Source organism: Thermomyces lanuginosus (genome assembly GCF_041956635.1).
Source record: "Thermomyces lanuginosus strain ATCC 200065 unplaced genomic scaffold VTN49scaffold_42, whole genome shotgun sequence".
Classification (NCBI taxonomy): domain Eukaryota; kingdom Fungi; phylum Ascomycota; class Eurotiomycetes; order Eurotiales; family Trichocomaceae; genus Thermomyces; species Thermomyces lanuginosus.
The window spans coordinates 561,916-580,279 of NW_027192376.1; the positions used below are offsets into that span (position 1 = coordinate 561,916).

Below are 18,364 nucleotides of genomic sequence, written 5' to 3' on the forward strand. Positions count from 1 at the left end.
GCCTGACAGAAAACCCCCATGCAATGAATGCAAAAAAGCAGAGATTAAAAGCAAAAGTAAACACATGCAACCACCCCCCATATTGAAATTTTTTTGGGGCCCCATGAAACATTAGCAAAACCAACGATGCAATGTTTGTGGGGTTGTCACATCGTAACACAGACCAGGGGTGTGCTGGCCTATCGCTTCAAGGAGCTGCGGTTCAAGGCTTCGAGCAGCTCTGGTCGGTTGGCAAGGGCACTGGCTGCTTGTGCATATGTCACCCACTGCCGTTTGCGTTTGTGCATCTCCGGCCACTGCGCTTCTTCTCGATTCACTGTAGCTTCAAAGAACTGGTATGATGCTTTGGGGGCTTGTGCAGTGACCAGGGCTGGTGGACGCATGTCTGGAATGACTCCAAGATCACGCTGAACCGTGCAAACCACACCAGCTTCTTCCCACGCTTCCCGCTGGGCGGCCTGCTGTGCAGTTGCTTCATCTGTCTCCCATCCTCCTTTCGGGAGCACCCAACCTCCTGATCCAGCAGATTGGATCATCAACACCTTGGTCTTGTCAGGAGAAAGAGGCACAATGCCGGCAACGAGTCTCTCGCCCTTGGACCCGTATCCTGCAATGTCATCCGGCGTCAGTCGAGTCTGACTGGGAAGATACTGGCATGACAAAAAAACTTACTCTGATTGGTCCTTCCAACCCGTGCCTCCATAGATCGAATCTGTGCCATTTTGACGGTGGTGGTTTCGACGTTCTTTTGGCGGTGAGAGGATCAACGCAGATGGCAGAAAAGAGAGTTTCAAGGTTATGTCGTCTTTGCGCGGTCAGGGTTGCTGCGCCAACGCCCGGCGAAGCGTTCCCCCAGGCAGGGATTGAGGTGAAGGACGTAAACGAACGAGGGTGCCGGAAGGTTTGGTGCCGGGGTGACGGACAACTTCAGCTAGAGCAAAATAGGGAAGAGGAAAAGGGCCGCGACGCGCGAGGACCGCGGCTCGTAGCGTCGCACCGCGTCCTCGAGGGGGAGCGCCGTGTGCTGGACGGAGAACCGGATCTTGCGGAGAGCGGACGCGGAGAAGGGGATGGAGAGGAGAAAAAATCGGTGTCGTGGATGGGGGATACGGAAGGTCTAACTAGGTGTTCCCGTTCAGTCCCGCCTTGGACGGGAACCCAGCTGACGAGAAAGGGATCGAGCAGCTCATCGTAGGAGAGAATACAGAGACCAGAAGAGAGAGGAAGAGGAAGAAAAATATGGGATATTACGTGGGGGGGAGGGGAGCTTGATATGACGGCCGGACCGACAAGAGAAGGTTGTGGAGTCTTTTTTTTTTCCCTTCTGTGTGCCAGAGGAAGTCCTCGGGAAGAACTGGCTCGACGCTTTCTGTCGGGGTCGGGCGAAGGGTACGTACGGTACACTAACTAACAGAAAAATGCACCGCACCCACTCAATAATCACCAGATGCAGCCGCCTTTGCCACGATTCATGCCGGTTAATCAGCCCTGCTGAAATCGCACTGGTTCAATGCACCGTTCCACATCCCTTAAAACTTGACTAAGGGCGGCCACCATGCGGCCAGGAGTGCCCCCAACGAAGTACCTGTACCTGTAAATCCGTTACCGTACCGAACAATGACACGGAACAAAAAGTTACAAAATTCTGTAACATCTTGGAATGGACCGTACCAAGCTTGTGGAAGGTCTTGGTAGTGCCTCAGCCACCAATGGATTCATAGCCCCTTGCCGAGCGGCCGCTATGGTAACCCAAGCATCCCAGTTTCAACTGGCCCCTCGTATGTTGATCTGGGGATGGGGCTCTGTCCAGTATGTTAAATTTGGTAGCTAAAATTCGATCAGGTTATGAGTCATTAAAGAGGGGCCCTCTCCAACCAACGATAGCCCTAATATCTCAGTGGTAGAGAGGTGGATTGCAGATCCAACGGTCCCTCGTTCGATCCGGGGTTAGGGCTCGGTTAGGGCAATTTTTTTCTCCTTTTTTCGCTCCCACTCCCTTTTTCTCTCAAATTCTTTCTGCCCCCGTACTGTCAACACATTGCATTCATCTTGCGAGCTGCTCTCGAGCAGTGTTTTTCACAGCTGATCACTCGATGGAGGCACCGCATTACGTAGGCTAGTCCATGGCTCTCCAGCTGATCATCGTTAGAACAGTCGAGGACATCATTAACTGGCTCTTATGTGCTAGTGTTCATCGTGAACACAGCCAATCCTAAGCCCTGCTACGATCCCGAGTTCTCTTTTCCACCACCGGCCGGGTTACCAATGATATTTTGGACTACTAAATGGCTAGTTTGTTGCCCAGCCTCTCGTAAAAGGTGCAGGCCTGCAGGTCTCCATTCTTCCGCCGACACGGCTTGGTTCCAGCTGGATTCTTCCGTGGAGGAGATTCGGATTCGGATCGGGGGTTCTGTAAGGAAACGACTCGTACTCTACTCACCGTACAGTATGCAATATACAAACCAGAACTTGTACGGTTGTTACTCTTGTTACCAGAGTACTGACCCCGCCCCAGCAGGATTCGTGCCGATTCTTCGAATCTACGTGTTCCCATGTCGTTGATCGAAGCAGATGGTGACTCTGATGATTTACGTACTGGATATTCACGACACGAGATGTAGTCATCATGCATGTCACCAGTGAGTTTATTTCTTCTGTGACCATATCAAATGAAACGGGGGCGTTTAGGATCGGAGTGTCAAAAAATGAATCCATCGGCTTTATTGTTTACAATAATTTCAATGAAATGATCGAGCTCTCCGACGTTGTAAAAATCAAATGTTTGCAATGCGAGAAGATGATTGTGGTGGAAAAACATTGTCCGGGATGCCGAGCTTCAAGTGGTCGAAGCTATCACAAATAATGGTCCCGTTCTTCTTCCTGGGATTCAAATGTCTGGCATCCTTCGCCACAGATTTCTCGCACTCTAGAAGTTTATAGAATCCAAACCAGCTCATCACTGCCCTCAAAACCCCAGTCCACCTTCGACTAATAACTGGACGACGCTTCCCCGTCCGCCATCTCATTCGAACTGCACGGCCGGTACCCCGCGTCTGCAGTCCGTCTTGCTGGCCTCACAACCTCCGTTACCCCTCGCGCCGCCGGCTGATTTTCACAATGTCGACGACGATCGTGGACGCCGAAACCGCGAGGAATTTGTCGCTCTTTCGTCCGCTCGGTAAGTTCGCCAAATCCCGCCCTTCGTTCTTGTTTTGCCCTTCGATCAATCCATTTCTCCACTAGCCAGTGGCAGCCGTCTATTTCGTCTCGTGCTCGAACCACTGGTCTATGATCGCCCTGTCCTGTCCATGGTTGCAGCACACTTTGGCGCTCTTGCCGCGGAGTTCAGAGAATCGATTTTTTCCTCTACCGCCGGTTTTTCTGCTGTCTGGGACGTCGCTGCAAAGTGCACATTTCAGATGTATTCGGTGCATTGAGGCGTTACTCCTACACTACCTGCCCCACGCAGCCATCCTGCCCCTCCAAACAACTATGACACCGCTCAATTGCAAGTTCCGCCTACTGACCGTGTCGGTTCAATTCTCCCAGGATACCAACGCAATGCATGCGGCTACTGTAAATCCGAAGATGGAAGTGAGTACTTCGTGTCCCTCATTAAATCACGTGATATTTGCCCAATTGGGATTGGAGCATGATCATTGGCCAATCAGAATATTCGTACTGACTACCTGCTAGATGCGGCATACTACACCAGCTCGGTGTCGGTGCGGCCAGAGCACTATGAGATTATGGTCAACCAGGGCTGGAGACGGTATTGCAGAGGCCGCCGCATCATGCGGGAAAGGGCACGCTGACATTTGTAGATCCGGCACGTTGTACTACAAGCAAAATCAGAAGCGGTCGTGCTGTCCGCACTACACATTGAGGCATGCTCCTCCGTAGTGATGTATTGGAAGTTTCATATCCGCTGACTTTCTGTCAGATTGAGAGCAAACGAGTTCAAGCCTAGACGTGACCAGCGGAAAGCCATCAATCGATGGAACAAATTCGTCCTGGGACCGGATTATTTGCGGAGGCTTGCAGAGCTCTGCCCGAAATCTCGAGAGTAAGCTCTTTTGGAGAAAATCAGAAGAAAGCAGCTCGTCTTACCCATATTAGGGAAAAGCGGGAAAGAAAGCAGAACTTTGATGTTCGCAAGGCAGTCGTTGAAGCCGAGTACTCCCATATCAAACGTCCGGTTGACCCAAAGACAAAACGTCACCTGGAGCCCGCGCATAAGTTTGAGGTGACTGTTGAACCTGACTCCATTTCCCAGAGGAAGTAAGAGCTACCTTGCGTGACAAGAAAACAGCGCCTTTGTCGCTGACCGGATTGATTCAGGTTTGAGGTATTCCAGAAATATCAAAAAGCAATCCACAAAGAAGACTTGGACAAATGGAAGGACAAAGATTTCAAACGCTTTCTCTGCTCGGGATTGAAGCGCAATAAGCCCAAGCCTGGCGAGAAGAAGCTAGGGTCGTACCATCAATGCTACCGGCTGGATGGACGATTAATCGCCGTCGGGGTACTCGATTTGATGCCCAATGGGGTCAGTTCGGTGTATCTCTAGTGAGTACAGATGCCGATTTCCGTGAACGGACAGAACAGCTGAGTTGCGTCTGCGCAGCTACGATCCGGAATTTGAAGACTGGGAGCTTGGAAAGATTAGCGCCTTGTTCGAGATTGCCCTTGCGTTGAACGAAAACTACAAGTACTACTACATGGGTACGCTTGCTGTAATGTGTGTGCCGATATGTGGTGTATGCTAATCCAAGTGTAATAGGCTACTACATTCACACCTGCCCTAAGATGCGGTACAAGGCCGCATTTCGGCCGCAATACGTGCTAGGTGGGTAAAAGTCGTCTCTTCGCTCGGTTGAGCCGCCTACGCCTAACTTGCCTCGATAGATCCCGAGAGCCCAGGCCGCTGGGACCCTCTGGACGGCGAATTGGTCCAGAAACTGGATAAGCGGCGGTACGTATCCCTCTCGCGGGACAGACAACGTATTGCGCAGGGTCTCCCAGTCGAGGATGACGACAACAATGGGGATCAGGCAATCATCAACGAGGAAGAGGTGTCCCTGTTCGAGCTTCGCATGCCCGGCGTGATGACGGCGGAGGAGGTCGAGCGCGAGTTTGACCTGGACCACTGGCTGCTGCTGGTGCACGGCACGCTGATTCACATGGAGGATCTGGTCGGTTGGGAAGGATCCGACATTCGCGATCCGCAGTCGGTCAAGGGCATCGTCGCGGAGTTGGCGGCAGTGCTGGGCCGGGACTTGTATCCCGAGGCAGCGGTGGTGTTGTTTGATTGAAATTGAACATATCGAGAAAATTGTCTGAAATCTATCTTGGCCCCCCGTGAGGGATCAAATGGGTGTTTTACGGAGTACAATTTTGCGCTGGAGTAAAGCGGGAGAAGGAACATTAGAGGAAATTGATTTGATTATTATAGAGCCGTACTCGACTTCACCTGCACAAAAGGCAGTGATATGCAAATCTATGTAGCCGTATAATGCACGTCGATCCATCACCAAAACCAACACATCAAACTCCGATACTCCATGACCACATGATAGTAGTACGAAAAATCCCTGTATCAAACAAACACACAGCATGAGACAATGCGGACAACCCCCGAAACCTCTTACCCTTCACTCATTCCCTTTATTACTCCATCAACTCCACCGGCGGCCGCGCGGTCCGTGGAAACGGCTTCCGCCCTGGCCGAGGGCTCATCATCTCCACGTCCGAGTCGTACTCGTCATCCGAGCGGGTAGACGTGTCCTCGACCATGACGGCCGGCAGATCGGGACTCCCGCCATGGTCCTGCGGATGATAGATGAGCGTGCTGCTGCGGCTGCGGCCGTTTGCGGACCCTGTCCCGGATCGGCCGAGGGAGACTGGTGATGCGGGATCCGACGCCTCCGATGCCGTTGACGACGGCTTGTTCTTGTCTGAAACCGATGATGAGGACGAGGAGCTCAGCCGCGCCAAAGCTTCGGCCAGGTCCTGCGCGTGCACCTGCTTATTTGGGGGTTCCTCGGTGCGCGAGACCCAGCCATGCGGTGGGCTGGGCGGTGGGCTGATGAAGAAGAGTTTCTCTGCATTGGGCGCCTGGAGTAGTTTGCTTTGCCGAGCAGCTTCCTCGGAGTCGGCGATGGGGGTGTGCTCGCCAAAGTAGATGCGTGTGCGCACGCGCGATAATAGCAGCTCGGCCTCGAGGTGGCGGCGCACTCGCACGGCGTCGTCTGTGGATGTAAAGGAGCAGACGATGCGCTGGAGAGATGGCAACGGGGAGAAGGAGTTTAGTGGCGCGATGGCGGTGATCTGCGCCCGGATGGCGGCGAGCGACTCTTGCGAGAAAAGTTCCCGGTCGCGCAAGTCGGTGAGGAGGAGGGTGTTTGATGGCGGTGATGGTTGTGAGAGGGGTGGCAGGTTGGAGATATCGATGGTCAGCGACGGCCGTGATGTGTGCGACGATCCTCGCGACGCGATGGATGATGATGAGGTCGGTGCGGCAACTTCAGACGCCATTTTCAACGTGACTATCTCGAGCTCGATTGAAAAGTGGCGTGTTTGTTTCAATGTTTGTCGTATGTTTCCGGTTGTTTATGACTGAGCAATCGTTTCGATGACTGATAAGATCGAGGTTGAAGATCTGCCAGTCTCGGCGATCCCGTAAGCGCCCTTATCCAATGAATGTTTAAAGGACACGATGTTCACACCCTGAATTCAGACAGATCACACTGCAGATATTCTACTTCACAATGGCAGACAGATGGTTATCATTCTTTTATCTTCTATCCCTGTGGCGTTGACTTTCGTGGTGAATATCCATTGTGGTTGTGCCTTTGCTGCGCCTTGTTAGCTGGGGGGCTCGGCCGACAAACTTCTCCAGTTCCGATGAGGCAGCATTTTTTTTTCATCGTCCAAGGCGGGCTTAACAGCATGTTTATTTGCAATCCTCCCTCAGCAAGGCAAAGGCAATGCGTCAGATTCAGGAGATGAACCGCCTCATTGACAAATCCAGCGGGGATGGGTTATGTGTCAATTTGGTGATTGCGTCCCCAGCCTCCTTTCTGAGTAGTCCAGCCATATTACAGAATATGGTGTACGAGTATACGCTATCGAGGCTGCAGAGTTAGTATGAAATAGACGTGGTAAAGTTTGCCGATCGTAACCCAGGCGTGGACGGTAGGAGATGGCTGTACGACGTTCTCCGAACAGTTGGCGGAGGCAGAATCATCGAGAAAGTTGAAACGCATCTCAGTTCGCCAGTTGACAATTGCTGGTTGACTAAGCGACGAGACCTGTCGAGTATCAACTGTCCAAACGGCACACAATGGCCAAGTGGAGATCACTAGGGCTCCCAATCGGGCTAGCCTGGCTCTATGTGGCAACTGTGACAGGGGCTAACCGAAGGGAGCAGGTACGCTTCCGAAACGGTCACCTTCAACGGTCAAACGGTCGAATGAAAAAAATCTCCGATAGCTACCACTTCGCGATGTGTCATTCGGCAATCTTGACTGACTCAAAAATCGGGTTCCCTGTGCATGCAGACTCTCTGGAGGACGATCGCCTCTGCCATGTGGTTGACATGCCGGAGCGGAGTTCCCAGGAGGGAAGGGATGAACACGGGATGGTTCTTTCCCCAAAGCCAAAGGACCAGCACAGGACACCCCTTGGACTCTTCGTGCTTGCTCTTCCTCGTACTCGAAAAAGAGTGCCGCCTGAGAAAAGCAAGAGCCCCGCATGGTGAAACAGCAATGGTGTGGGATAGAACGAGGCCATGAGGAGGCAAGTGGGTTCCTTCCCGGAGAAGGTCTCCGTACACACTTGAAACTTTACGCCTGCTGTCTTGCCAACCGCTCTAAAATCTCCCCTAAATCAACCCCCTGTCAATCTGGACTCCATAGGCCCTGTCCAGTGTCCCTGTCTGTCGGGACGATTGACGCCATCAGTCTTGGAGGGATCGATGGGAGGAAAATTGTGCAAAACATTCCCCTACAATTCCTTAGACGACGCAGCCGCGAAACCCCAAAATCCTTCTGGATTCTGGAATATACAGACTTGCCATTAAGCTCTCTCCATTCCTGCAGACTGAGACATCCACAAGAGTCTCTCGCGTTTCTAAAGGTTCTACAGCGAAGAATTGACCCGAATCTGAAAAGTGGCATCTCGTGAAGAAACTTTGGCCACAGGACACAAGCATTCGAGGCGAGTCTTCCGCCTGTCCAAACCTCCCGAACACAATTCGAGTGTTTCCTCTTTGGGAATGGCGTCTGCTGGCCCTCACGTCCAACGGATCACTCTCCTCGTGGCCGGTGGAGATGGAAACGAGAACCCTGGATGAGCTCCAAACCCAATCGAGTAAACAAACACCACACAGTGGGCCAGGGGCAGTTTCAGGGACGGTCCGTCCGAAAATGCCAAGGGCAGGCCGACCGAGCAACGGTCTCCTCGTCGCTGGGAATGTCAACGGTTAGGGTTAGTCTGTCAGCTAGTCTATCGGCCGGCGGGCCACTCTCCTAGCTTCCCCGTCCCGACAGTGCCAGTGGCCGTCGCTAGGTAGGAGCCTAGGAGGTGATGGCGTCGACGGTCTCGAAACCCTGGTTCCTGCGGCAGAGTGTGAGAAAAAGAAGACTGCAGAAAAAAGAAAAAAGTGATTCATAATCGCCATGTCATATTGTCCAAGGCAAGACTGTCGATCGCATCGCGCTCGCTTTCCCAAATGCGCGGCACCTCAGGAGAAGTGATGAAATGCATCTCCTATCTGCAGGCACATGCATTATGCGAGCGAAACAAGTCACCATTGCTCCGAAGGCCTGGCCCTAGCGTCTGGGAGCCGCAGTGCTGGTCTCCGCAAAAGCCAGTATCAAGCCCCAAGATGACTCCGATGAGTCCGATCCAACCGGAATCAACGCTAATTTTGGTAAGAATTGGATCGATCACCGTTGCCATTGTATTCGAGACTTTCCTTGGCATGCGTAGCGTCCTGCATGGCTGCATCACTGTAAAAGGGCTGGTCAACAATGTGTCACCTTAATAGCTGCTGCTGAGAATCTCGCATTTCTATGTCAATGTCACTCCCGGAGAGCTGGCTCATCCGTCAACATCATCAACCTAGTTGATCCCAGGCTCGATCAACTCGGGCGTAGGGTTGCCATGGAGCCAAAAAAGCTCTCGGCCAGGCGAAAAGCCAGCGTGCCCGAATTGGACTTGATGTCCGCGCGGCGCGTGCCCGACTACTGCATGGATTCTCGTAAGTTCGACCTGTGCGGAATGGCAGCGTCTGGAAAAAGAAGCCACAGAGCTAACCATCCGGCCTTCCTGCAGCGACCATCCCCGGCCGATTTCCCATCCATGAGCGGTCAAACAGCGCTCCCGAGCAGCAAGTCCAGCGAGATGTCAGGATAGTAGATATTCCTGAACCCGTAGACGAGATCCCTCCGGCCGTACCACCCAAGTCGCCTCGGATGCAGATGCGATTGTCTTCCGCGAAGCGGCAGGGGAATCAACGGCTCGGCTTTAAATACAATGCCCCGCAGCAGGTACGGAGATCGGCATCCACGAGCCACCGACCAGGGACAGGGAACGGGAAGCCCAGCCAGCCGATCAGCCGGCCCGAGTCCCGACAAAGGGGACGGGTGCCGCCGTCATCATCAGGAAGCGGTTCGAACTCGCGGCCGGGTAGTAGGGAACGCGCCAGCCCCAGCCCAGCGAGCGCAACGGCCGACAAGCCCGAGAGGCTCCGATTGTTCCCTACAAACAAGAGAATGCAAGATCGACCTAATAGTCGACCAAATACACCGCAAGGGGAAACGGTCGGCTTGGCTATGCGGCGGTCACAACGCAGTCTTCCGCGTTTGAAAGAGGACGGAGCCAAGGAAGCTGCGTTCACAATGGAAACGGTTCCAGAGATGTCTCCCGTGGAGCTCCCGTCGAGTTTGTCGAAAACAGAGGAGAACAATGCATCGCCAGAAAAAGCTGAAAAACGATACACGGTGCAGGCTCGACGTCTCTCGCAGGGCGAGATCAAGCAGCTCACACGGGTAAGCTTTCTGCCGACCAATTCATCACCACCGAAGACGCAGCAGCTAACAATGATGCAGGAGCTCCGGGTGCTCAGTGAGCGCTGCGAATATCTGCGCAAGACATACCGATCCCTCCGGGACGGTCGCAACGATCTCCAGCGTCGAAAAATCGCCTACTTGCGATCACCACGGCTCGCTGGGATCTGCCGGGAGAGCCTACTGCGACAGGAGGAGGCTCTACGGGAGCTCGACCATTCCATCGATGAATGGCATACGAAACTCGAGCAAGTGGAGGATCGACGGGCGTACATCAGCAAGAGATTGCTGCAGCATATCGCGCTGACCGGTCAGCCGCCAGTTGACAAGCAGCAGCAGACTCCTCCAGAGAGTCCGGTGCAAGACGACGAGAACGATGCAGCTATCGAGTTCACGCGAGATGAGGAGGAGTCGGTGAAGATCTACGCGGACTCGCAGGTATTTGCCGACGTCAACATGTCAGATCTACTCGTGGACATTGAACGGCAGATGAGGAATATGCATGGGCTTCGGGATTCGGCGTACACAATGGAGAGCGAATGATTTTCTTTTCGGGTGTTCGGGTGTTGTATCTAGAGGGTTCGGTTCGATTGTACATATTGCATCTTTTCGGCGATATTGTATTTATTATTTTGCATGGGCAATTCTACGTCAGGTCATGCAATCCATCATACGATTCGGAGATCGTCGTGACCGTCAGATGGTATGTACTTGGAGGTCCTGACCAACCTGCCACCGCCCACCGGAGTTGGTGCATAGCTCCGATTACATAAGCATTTCGAGCAATTTGGCTTGGCAAGGCAAAAATCAACTCCGACAAGCATCGAAGAATTACGTCGATTTCAGAATACATTTATCTGATTTGGACAGTTGTTCTTAGCCACAAGCGGTTGCTTGTATAATTCGAAGTTCATACCTACAGATCACCATGTTGCAAAGAACAGTCCTACGACAAACCCGAGCGGTGCAATTGCTCTCGCGGTCGGCGCGTTCGTCATGTCCCATCGGCACGCGACCTTCTGCTGTGCAGAGATGGACACAGTCGGCTCGACAATCTCCCTTCCGACCGGTGACTCGGTTCTACTCGACTGAGAGTCAAGCTAATTCGGAAGCGAAGAAGGAGGAGCAGAAGAAGGAAGAAGCAAACAAAGAGGCAAAGGAAGAGGTGAAAGAGGCGAAGGAAGGAGCGAAGGAAGGAGCGGAGGCCGGCGAGCAAACAGAGTCTGTTGAAGAGCAACTCAAGAAGCAATTAGAGGCGAAAAACAAGGAAATCCTTGATCTGAAGGTGTGCACTTCGGAACACACGCTGCCTGAGTGGTGTACTAACGAAAACCCCAGGATCGGTACCTTCGCTCCGTGGCCGAATTCCGCAACCTGCAGGAGCGGACCAAGCGCGACATGGAGGCTGCCCGGAACTTTGCCATTCAGCGGTTCGCGACCGATCTGCTCGAGTCCATCGACAACTTTGAACGGGCTCTGAACACGGTCCCCAAGGAGAAGGTAACTCCGAATCACGCAGAGTTGAACAGTGACCTGCGGGATTTGTACGAAGGGTTGAAGATGACGGAGAGCGTCCTCATGTCGACCCTCAAGAAGCACGGTTTGGAGCGGTTCGACCCCGGTGAGCCGCGTGAGGACGGCAAGCCCCAGAAGTTTGACCCCCAGTTGCATGAAGCCACCTTCATGGCGCAGGCCGCAGACAAGGAGGATGGAGATATCATGTATGTGCAGAGCAAGGGGTTCATTCTGAACGGGCGTGTCCTGAGGGTAAGATTATCGTTCTCGAGTGGAATCACGGTGCGCTCAAACTAACCCATTGTACAGGCTGCCAAGGTTGGCGTTGTGAAGAACTCTTCGTAATGCGGGTCTACGCTCTTTCCTATCTCGCCTCATTCTTTCTCGTCGACTCGAATTGTACACTACAAACACATTTGGCGGGCAACGACTCTAATGACTCGATGGTGCCATTTTAATCTGGTTGAACGGCTCTATTGTTATTGATGATCCGTCATCTTGTATTATACTCGTGTTACTCACTCCTCTCCTGTGGCGCATTATTTGGCGCGGTCTTACTGTCTGTTCTGCTTGTTCCGGCATCCGTGACTACGCATCGATGCATCGAAAAGCCTGTGACGACGTGCCGTTGAACTTGGTTGTGTTCCTATTGGAGACATAGACTGGTGTTGGGGTACTCGGCAAAACTGGCTCTAATAATGAACGGAAGCACCACAGCCTGAATTCAGCGTTGAATTGGTAACATGCAACATGAGCTGCCCGTATGCAAGTCAGTCAGCTTTTTAAGATTCTTGTTTCTTTTTTTTTACCTTGTAGGGCTCTATATTTTTGCTTAGACCGGAAATTAGTTCTGCCGCGCCGAGAAATATACGTATTCCGAGGACTGAACGAAGCAACGCCGAAATCGTAGACAAGAACTTTGCTCCTCGGGAGCCAGCACTATGCGATCCGTTGCCGCAGGGAGGGCCCTGCGCGTTCCTCGTGCTCGATGGTCCATTGCGACCTCGGCACGCAGGACAGTGCCACTCTCGGTGTGGGCACCCAAGTGTTACTCGTCATCGAACCGAAGCTACATTTCTCAACCGCAGCAGTGGAATTACCAACAACTAAAAGCAATCCGCACATACTCGACTTCGAGCAGATCCCCCCTCACAATTGAAGGCCAATCGTACCAAACGGACGAATGGACCAACACTTCTCCCACCATTTTGTCCCATGTCGGCCGCCGACTCTACCTCGAAGAGAACCACCCGCTGGCGATCACGCGCCGGCTGATCGAGAGCCAATTCGCGGCGCCCGTGTACGGCAACTTCGTTGAGGAGAACCCTGTGGTAACCACTGCACAGAACTTTGACGTCCTGGGGTTTCCAGCGGACCACCCGGGCCGCAGTCGTACAGATACGTATTACGTGAATGAAAAGACAGTGCTACGGACACACACTAGTGCGCATCAAGCGGATTACTTTCGGCGTATAGTTAGAGAGAGCGAGCGTGATCCGCGTGTGTCCGGGTATACCGTCACGGCGGATGTGTACCGGCGTGATGCAATTGACCGCAGTCACTACCCGGTCTTCCATCAAATGGAAGGCGCGCGGATTTGGAAGCGGGAGGCTGGTATGAGTGCGTCCGACATGGCGGCGAAGATTTGGGAAGATGTGCGGGCGATCCCGCAGCACGATGTGGAAGTCGAGGATCCGAACCCGACCGTTCATCCGGAACGCAACCCGCTGCAGTCGGCGCATCATTCGCTCGAAGAGGTGGAGGCGATGGCGGCGGGGCTCAAGCGATCCCTCGAGCAGATGGTGATAACGATTTTTTCCGAAGCCGCCAAGGTTGCTGGCGCGGATGCGGCCAAGGAACAGCTCAAGATTCGCTGGGTTGAGGCGTACTTCCCATTCACCAGTCCTTCGTGGGAGCTCGAGGTGTTCTGGCAGGGGGACTGGTTGGAAATGCTAGGCTGCGGCATCGTCAAGCAAGAGCTTCTGATAAACTCGGGCGTGCCGGACCGCATTGGCTTCGCGTTCGGCCTGGGCCTCGAGCGGATCGCGATGCTGCTCTTCAACATCCCGGACATCCGCCTGTTTTGGTCACGGGACGAGCGGTTCCTGTCGCAATTCTCTGCAGGCCGCATCACTCGCTTTGAGCCCTTTTCCAAGCACCCAGCCTGCTACAAGGATGTGGCGTTTTGGCTGCGGTCGGCCAGCGGCGGCGCGGGGGGTGTTGTCCCGCTCCATGAGAACGATGTCATGGAGATTGTCCGCGACGTGGCGGGCGACCTTGTGGAGGACGTGCGGCTCGTGGACGAATTTACACATCCCAAGACCGGCCGCAAGAGTCTCTGCTATCGCATCAACTATCGCAGTTTGGAACGAACTCTAACCAACAAGGAGGTCAATGAGCTACACGAAAAAGTCCGGGAGAAGTTGGTAGAGAGGGCTGGAGTGGAGTTGCGATGATGCGTTATGTACACTATTTGTATTATAGAAATTGTACACTACTCCAAATGAAGGGTGAATACTTTCTGAGCTTTGTTCCTTGAAGATCGATCGAAAGGACGATCTTTACGACAGTTGGCAGCGGAGTGTGACGGATCGGTGGTATCGGGCCGAACACCGAGCCTACAATCAAAACTAGAAAAGCATAACCTTACTAAACCAAATTAGGTCAATTGCTTAGGTTAAACCATTGGTTGACAAGCAACCCTGTTTCAGCCGAAGTCGGCGTCCAATTCAAGGTCTGCCTGAGATGTTATTGAGATAGGAGAGCTCTCTATTTTTTCCCCATCAATTCTATTGTACATATATCGTTCTTTTTTTGTTCGAATTCTATGCCCCGGATGCTCGCTGCCTGCCATACGCAGCAATGGCAACGGGCACTCCTGTCAAGTCCGAAGTAACAGCCAGTTCGAGTAGTACTGCTACAACCATGGGGTCGCAGAAAAACCAGCCGACGAGCTCAAAGAAAATTCATTATCCGTTCTGGTTTGGCGGGTCTGCGTCATGTTGCGCGGCCGCTGTCACGCATCCATTGGACCTTGGTGAGTATTTGTTTTTCAAATCGAGCTGGAGATATTTGTATGCTGATTAATCCGCAATTCAGTCAAGGTACCTACATTTAAATCGAGAACGGGGTCGGTTGAATAACGATCTGACGGAAATCGCGGAATAGGTCCGGCTACAAGCTCGGGGTCCTGGCGCGCCTTCGACGATGCTCGGGACATTTGTTCATATTCTAAAGAACAATGGCGTGTTGGGACTGTATAATGGTGTATGTATCTGCAGTTTTTAAGGCAGGGAAAAAGATGAACAAAAACTGATTCAGCATGGGAAAAAAAAGCTATCTGCGTCTATTCTACGGCAGATGACTTATTCAACAACACGCTTCGGCGTCTACGAGGAGCTCAAGACTCGCTTCACACGACCCGACTCTCCGCCGCCCAGCACCTGGACGCTGCTTGGCATGGGCTGCTTTTCCGGCTTTCTAGGCGGCCTCGCGGGCAACCCGGCGGACGTGATCAACGTGCGCATGCAGAACGACGCCGCGCTGCCGCCCGAACAGCGACGTAACTATCGCCACGCTTTCGACGGACTCGTCCGTATGGTCCGCGAGGAAGGCCCCGCGAGTCTCTTCCGCGGCGTGTGGCCCAATTCCACGCGCGCAGTGCTCATGACGGCCTCGCAGCTCGTCTCATACGACTCGTTCAAGCGCATCTGTCTGGATGTCTTCGGAATGCCGGACACCATTACGACACATTTCGTTTCGTCCATGCTAGCCGGCTTCGTCGCGACGACGGTGTGCAGTCCAGTGGATGTGATCAAAACACGCGTGATGAGCGCGAGCCCTGCAGAGTCCCGTTCCGGAATCGTCGCGCTGATTCGCGACGTTAGTCGGAAGGAGGGCTTTATGTGGATGTTCCGTGGTTGGGTCCCGAGTTTTATCCGCTTGGGTCCGCATACGATTGCGACGTTTGTGTTCTTGGAGCAGCATAAGAAGATTTATCGCATGCTCGTGGGAGCTTAACTGACTGGGGTTCTCTTTTCGTTTTGGTTCATCACCCCCGCGACGAGCAAGCAAGCTTGGGTCAGCATCGATGCGCATTTTTGGGCGTTTCTGGTGTGGATATTTGTTTCCGTGTACATTGTGCATGTTATCCGGCATCTAAAAACGAGCCATTGTAAATTACTTGGTAGATGTGTCGATAGACTTGTCCTCGGATACAATGCGATTGTTCCATCAAACCACGAAATTCATGGATTTCTTTCGTGAAGCACGCTATTTACAACTTCCCTTTCTTCAAGACCTCGACTAATCCACTTCTTCTCTATCGGCTAGAATACAGAAATGGCCCATGAAGCTTGCTCGCTGTCAATTTACTTGTCCAGGCGAGCAGGGAAGTTGCCGGCCGCTGGACGGGTGTCAGCGAAACCATTCATACGACTGCCTCAATGGCTGTATACATACCACGCTGGTCATCCCATCGATCGGTCCAGGACTTGGGGCACAAAGATCGGTACGCCAGGTAGAACTATCCATGTCAGTCACTCGGTCGCCGAAAACAAGCCGAGTAGTGATAGTAGAATCCTACCTGCCGGCAGGGGCGGAAATCCTCGCCCTTGGCGTTGATGCACTTGTGGTAGTCGACGTAGTTCTGCCAGCAGTGCTTGGTCCTACATGATCTTCAGTCGATCTGTCCTCGGTAAACTTTGAAATTGGGATGAAGCGTACTGGTTCTGATGGGGGAAGCGAGCGTCGTAACCTATTACGCGGGTTAGTCGCTTGAGTCGCATTTTCGAACGCGCTACGGCGAAGGTGTATCATATTACATACCAGCTGCGACGATGTTAGCATATGCTCATGGTACAAAGGCTGGATCGAACCACTCACCTGTCACGAACTTGAAGGGCTTGGTCTCCATCGGCTCATCGGGGTCAAGCTCCGGAATGGGCGCCATTTTGACGGTCTAGCGGAATGAACGACTCGATCGAGGAATTGGTTCGAACAGCACTCGACGGGCTTGTCTACGAAGAAGCGATTGGGATCAGAGAGGATCGATCAAGAGAAGGTTAACCGAAGCAGCCGGGTGGAATGACCTTGCCAGCAAACGCCGAGAATGGTTTAGCGAGATTCTCATCTTATTGGTTACGTAAGGAATGATCAAGCCACGGGCATTCTCCAGCCACTCGTGGCTCAGGGATTTCTTTTTCCCGACACCCGATTCACTCTCGTGCCAGCGAATTACCTCATGCCACTGTGATTCGACCTTCCAAAGCTTCCATCGTCCAAGTACATTCGGCCGAACTCCTTGCTCGATTCCTCGTCGCGCTTCCTTAGCTCCTCTCTGCGCTGCTGTCAAAATGCATCCCACTCGCGTTTTCGGCATGCGTCCCACGCTCGCTCGGTTCGCTGCTCCGGTATGTTTTTGTGTCTCTTTTGATTGTTGATCGTATGATGTGTGGCTGACCTTGTTTGTAGAAGGAGGACCAGAGCGGTATGATGGACATGCTACTGTTGTGCAATTGCGCTGCCTACTGACTATTGATTGCGCCTCTAGCTCACACCGTCTCTCAGCGCCTGCGTCTGCTGAAGCGGATCCCTCCGGAGTTGATTCCCCTTGGTAAGCTTGTTTCATAGTACATTGTTATTTGTTCCTAAATCTAACAACGTTATAACAGGCATTGTCCTTAGGTAACCATCCATTCCGCTTCTTGCAGCCACGACGTGGCATTGCATTCCGAATTAGTCGAGCTGACCTCTCTGCCCATGTAGTGTTGCCGTCAGCGCGGGTATCTACTCGAGCATTCACAAGCTCATGACGGACAAGACTCTGCGCCTGTCCCGCAACAAGCCGGAGGACCGGGGCCACTGAAGGTCCGGCGCCGAGGAAAGGGAAGTGACGCATTTGGTTGGGATCGTGGCGGATGTGCAGAGTTTGGAAAGAAAGCAATCTCCACAAACCGCCACAGCGTCTTCTGTAAATATATGATGAAGAGTGCTGGCAATGGGCGAGGCTGCAATGTAGCATTAGGAGATCCATTGCGTTGCTTGAATTGAAAACGTCGATTCTTTTTGCTTTGCCGAGTTTGTGTGCGGGATTACTCCGGCTTGGGCCCGGCAACGTCCAGGCCTTCCAACCCTTCCATCGGATCTGTTGGTCGCCCGTTCGCTTGTTGACGTGCCTGAGCCGCAGCTTGTCGGTCCTCTTCGCTGACCGCATACTTGGCCAGATACCCTTCCTAAGTAGAATGTCAGTCACTACTTCCTCCTAATGACTTTCAGCGAAATAATATGTAGTACCTGCTCCCAAATCGCGGTCTTGCTTCCTAGGCCCTCGTTGGCATCCCTCTGCGGTTTGGCTTGCGCAACCTTGATAATTCGTCCGTAGAGCTCGCTCTGGTCCATGTTGTCGATTGCTTCCTTGGCATCCTGAGGCGACTCAAACTCGACATAGCCGAACCCTCGATGCCGGTCTGTTGACGGCGGATCTGGCTTGGGCAGCGTCACGTCGACAATATCGCCGAATGGGATAAAGGCTTCGGTGAGGGTCTGCTCTGTGACTGCTTGGTCGAGGCCGCCCACGTACACCGTGGCCTTGAGTCGCGCAGTTTCCGACATCGTCCTGCCAGTACTTGTCACCTCTCAGAGAACGAGTAACTCGTGCGAAAGATCACCTGGAGTCGTTGCAAATAATGATTTGCTCCTCTCTCTTGAATTGCGTATTGTGCCTGAGGCATCATTTCACCAATCTGGGAATAGCGCGGGCCAGCCCAAGTGCCCGC

At 53.0% G+C, this 18,364-nt stretch overlaps 12 protein-coding genes and 1 non-coding gene across 13 annotated transcripts; 9 read left to right on the forward strand and 4 right to left on the reverse strand.

Moving 5' to 3' along the window:
* Nucleotides 1–179: 179 nt before the first annotated feature.
* On the reverse strand, nt 180–721 carry VTN49DRAFT_6929 (uncharacterized protein; the record flags this gene model as incomplete). Its single annotated transcript, XM_069415141.1, has 2 exons — nt 180–607; nt 673–721. The coding sequence occupies 2 exons, from the start codon at nt 719–721 to the stop codon at nt 180–182; spliced, it is 477 nt and encodes a 158-aa protein (XP_069264969.1).
* Nucleotides 722–772: 51 nt separating this feature from the next.
* Nucleotides 773–1,195, forward strand: VTN49DRAFT_6930 (uncharacterized protein; the record flags this gene model as incomplete). The annotated part of the gene is made up of 1 exon (XM_069415143.1): nt 773–1,195. One exon carries the CDS (start codon nt 773–775, stop codon nt 1,193–1,195), a length of 423 nt encoding a protein of 140 aa, XP_069264970.1.
* A 688-nt stretch (nt 1,196–1,883) lies between these two features.
* On the forward strand, nt 1,884–1,955 carry VTN49DRAFT_t94. The gene has a single exon. It is a non-coding gene; the product is annotated as a tRNA-Cys (tRNA).
* Nucleotides 1,956–3,117: 1,162 nt separating this feature from the next.
* On the forward strand, nt 3,118–5,315 carry VTN49DRAFT_6931 (uncharacterized protein; the record flags this gene model as incomplete). Its single annotated transcript, XM_069415144.1, has 10 exons — nt 3,118–3,178; nt 3,550–3,594; nt 3,697–3,772; nt 3,825–3,887; nt 3,944–4,066; nt 4,120–4,281; nt 4,342–4,569; nt 4,628–4,725; nt 4,784–4,849; nt 4,909–5,315. The coding sequence occupies 10 exons, from the start codon at nt 3,118–3,120 to the stop codon at nt 5,313–5,315; spliced, it is 1,329 nt and encodes a 442-aa protein (XP_069264971.1).
* Nucleotides 5,316–5,670: 355 nt separating this feature from the next.
* On the reverse strand, nt 5,671–6,537 carry VTN49DRAFT_6932 (uncharacterized protein; the record flags this gene model as incomplete). The annotated part of the gene is made up of 1 exon (XM_069415145.1): nt 5,671–6,537. One exon carries the CDS (start codon nt 6,535–6,537, stop codon nt 5,671–5,673), a length of 867 nt encoding a protein of 288 aa, XP_069264972.1.
* Nucleotides 6,538–9,168: 2,631 nt separating this feature from the next.
* VTN49DRAFT_6933 (uncharacterized protein) lies at nt 9,169–10,616 on the forward strand (the record flags this gene model as incomplete). Its single annotated transcript, XM_069415146.1, has 3 exons — nt 9,169–9,265; nt 9,340–10,055; nt 10,116–10,616. 3 exons carry the CDS (start codon nt 9,169–9,171, stop codon nt 10,614–10,616), a joined length of 1,314 nt encoding a protein of 437 aa, XP_069264973.1.
* Nucleotides 10,617–11,001: 385 nt separating this feature from the next.
* VTN49DRAFT_6934 (uncharacterized protein) lies at nt 11,002–11,933 on the forward strand (the record flags this gene model as incomplete). The annotated part of the gene is made up of 3 exons (XM_069415147.1): nt 11,002–11,358; nt 11,412–11,840; nt 11,898–11,933. 3 exons carry the CDS (start codon nt 11,002–11,004, stop codon nt 11,931–11,933), a joined length of 822 nt encoding a protein of 273 aa, XP_069264974.1.
* A 596-nt stretch (nt 11,934–12,529) lies between these two features.
* Nucleotides 12,530–14,044, forward strand: VTN49DRAFT_6935 (uncharacterized protein; the record flags this gene model as incomplete). Its single annotated transcript, XM_069415148.1, has 1 exon — nt 12,530–14,044. The coding sequence occupies one exon, from the start codon at nt 12,530–12,532 to the stop codon at nt 14,042–14,044; it is 1,515 nt and encodes a 504-aa protein (XP_069264975.1).
* A 406-nt stretch (nt 14,045–14,450) lies between these two features.
* VTN49DRAFT_6936 (uncharacterized protein) lies at nt 14,451–14,731 on the forward strand (the record flags this gene model as incomplete). The annotated part of the gene is made up of 2 exons (XM_069415149.1): nt 14,451–14,625; nt 14,688–14,731. 2 exons carry the CDS (start codon nt 14,451–14,453, stop codon nt 14,729–14,731), a joined length of 219 nt encoding a protein of 72 aa, XP_069264976.1.
* Nucleotides 14,732–14,948: 217 nt separating this feature from the next.
* On the forward strand, nt 14,949–15,608 carry VTN49DRAFT_6937 (uncharacterized protein; the record flags this gene model as incomplete). The annotated part of the gene is made up of 1 exon (XM_069415150.1): nt 14,949–15,608. The coding sequence occupies one exon, from the start codon at nt 14,949–14,951 to the stop codon at nt 15,606–15,608; it is 660 nt and encodes a 219-aa protein (XP_069264977.1).
* A 350-nt stretch (nt 15,609–15,958) lies between these two features.
* Nucleotides 15,959–16,375, reverse strand: VTN49DRAFT_6938 (uncharacterized protein; the record flags this gene model as incomplete). Its single annotated transcript, XM_069415151.1, has 4 exons — nt 15,959–15,993; nt 16,050–16,113; nt 16,174–16,255; nt 16,314–16,375. The coding sequence occupies 4 exons, from the start codon at nt 16,373–16,375 to the stop codon at nt 15,959–15,961; spliced, it is 243 nt and encodes an 80-aa protein (XP_069264978.1).
* A 567-nt stretch (nt 16,376–16,942) lies between these two features.
* VTN49DRAFT_6939 (uncharacterized protein) lies at nt 16,943–17,454 on the forward strand (the record flags this gene model as incomplete). The annotated part of the gene is made up of 5 exons (XM_069415152.1): nt 16,943–16,999; nt 17,061–17,076; nt 17,140–17,202; nt 17,261–17,273; nt 17,355–17,454. The coding sequence occupies 5 exons, from the start codon at nt 16,943–16,945 to the stop codon at nt 17,452–17,454; spliced, it is 249 nt and encodes an 82-aa protein (XP_069264979.1).
* A 226-nt stretch (nt 17,455–17,680) lies between these two features.
* Nucleotides 17,681–18,200, reverse strand: VTN49DRAFT_6940 (uncharacterized protein; the record flags this gene model as incomplete). Its single annotated transcript, XM_069415154.1, has 2 exons — nt 17,681–17,821; nt 17,883–18,200. The coding sequence occupies 2 exons, from the start codon at nt 18,198–18,200 to the stop codon at nt 17,681–17,683; spliced, it is 459 nt and encodes a 152-aa protein (XP_069264980.1).
* Between the last annotated feature and the right edge of the window lie 164 nt (nt 18,201–18,364).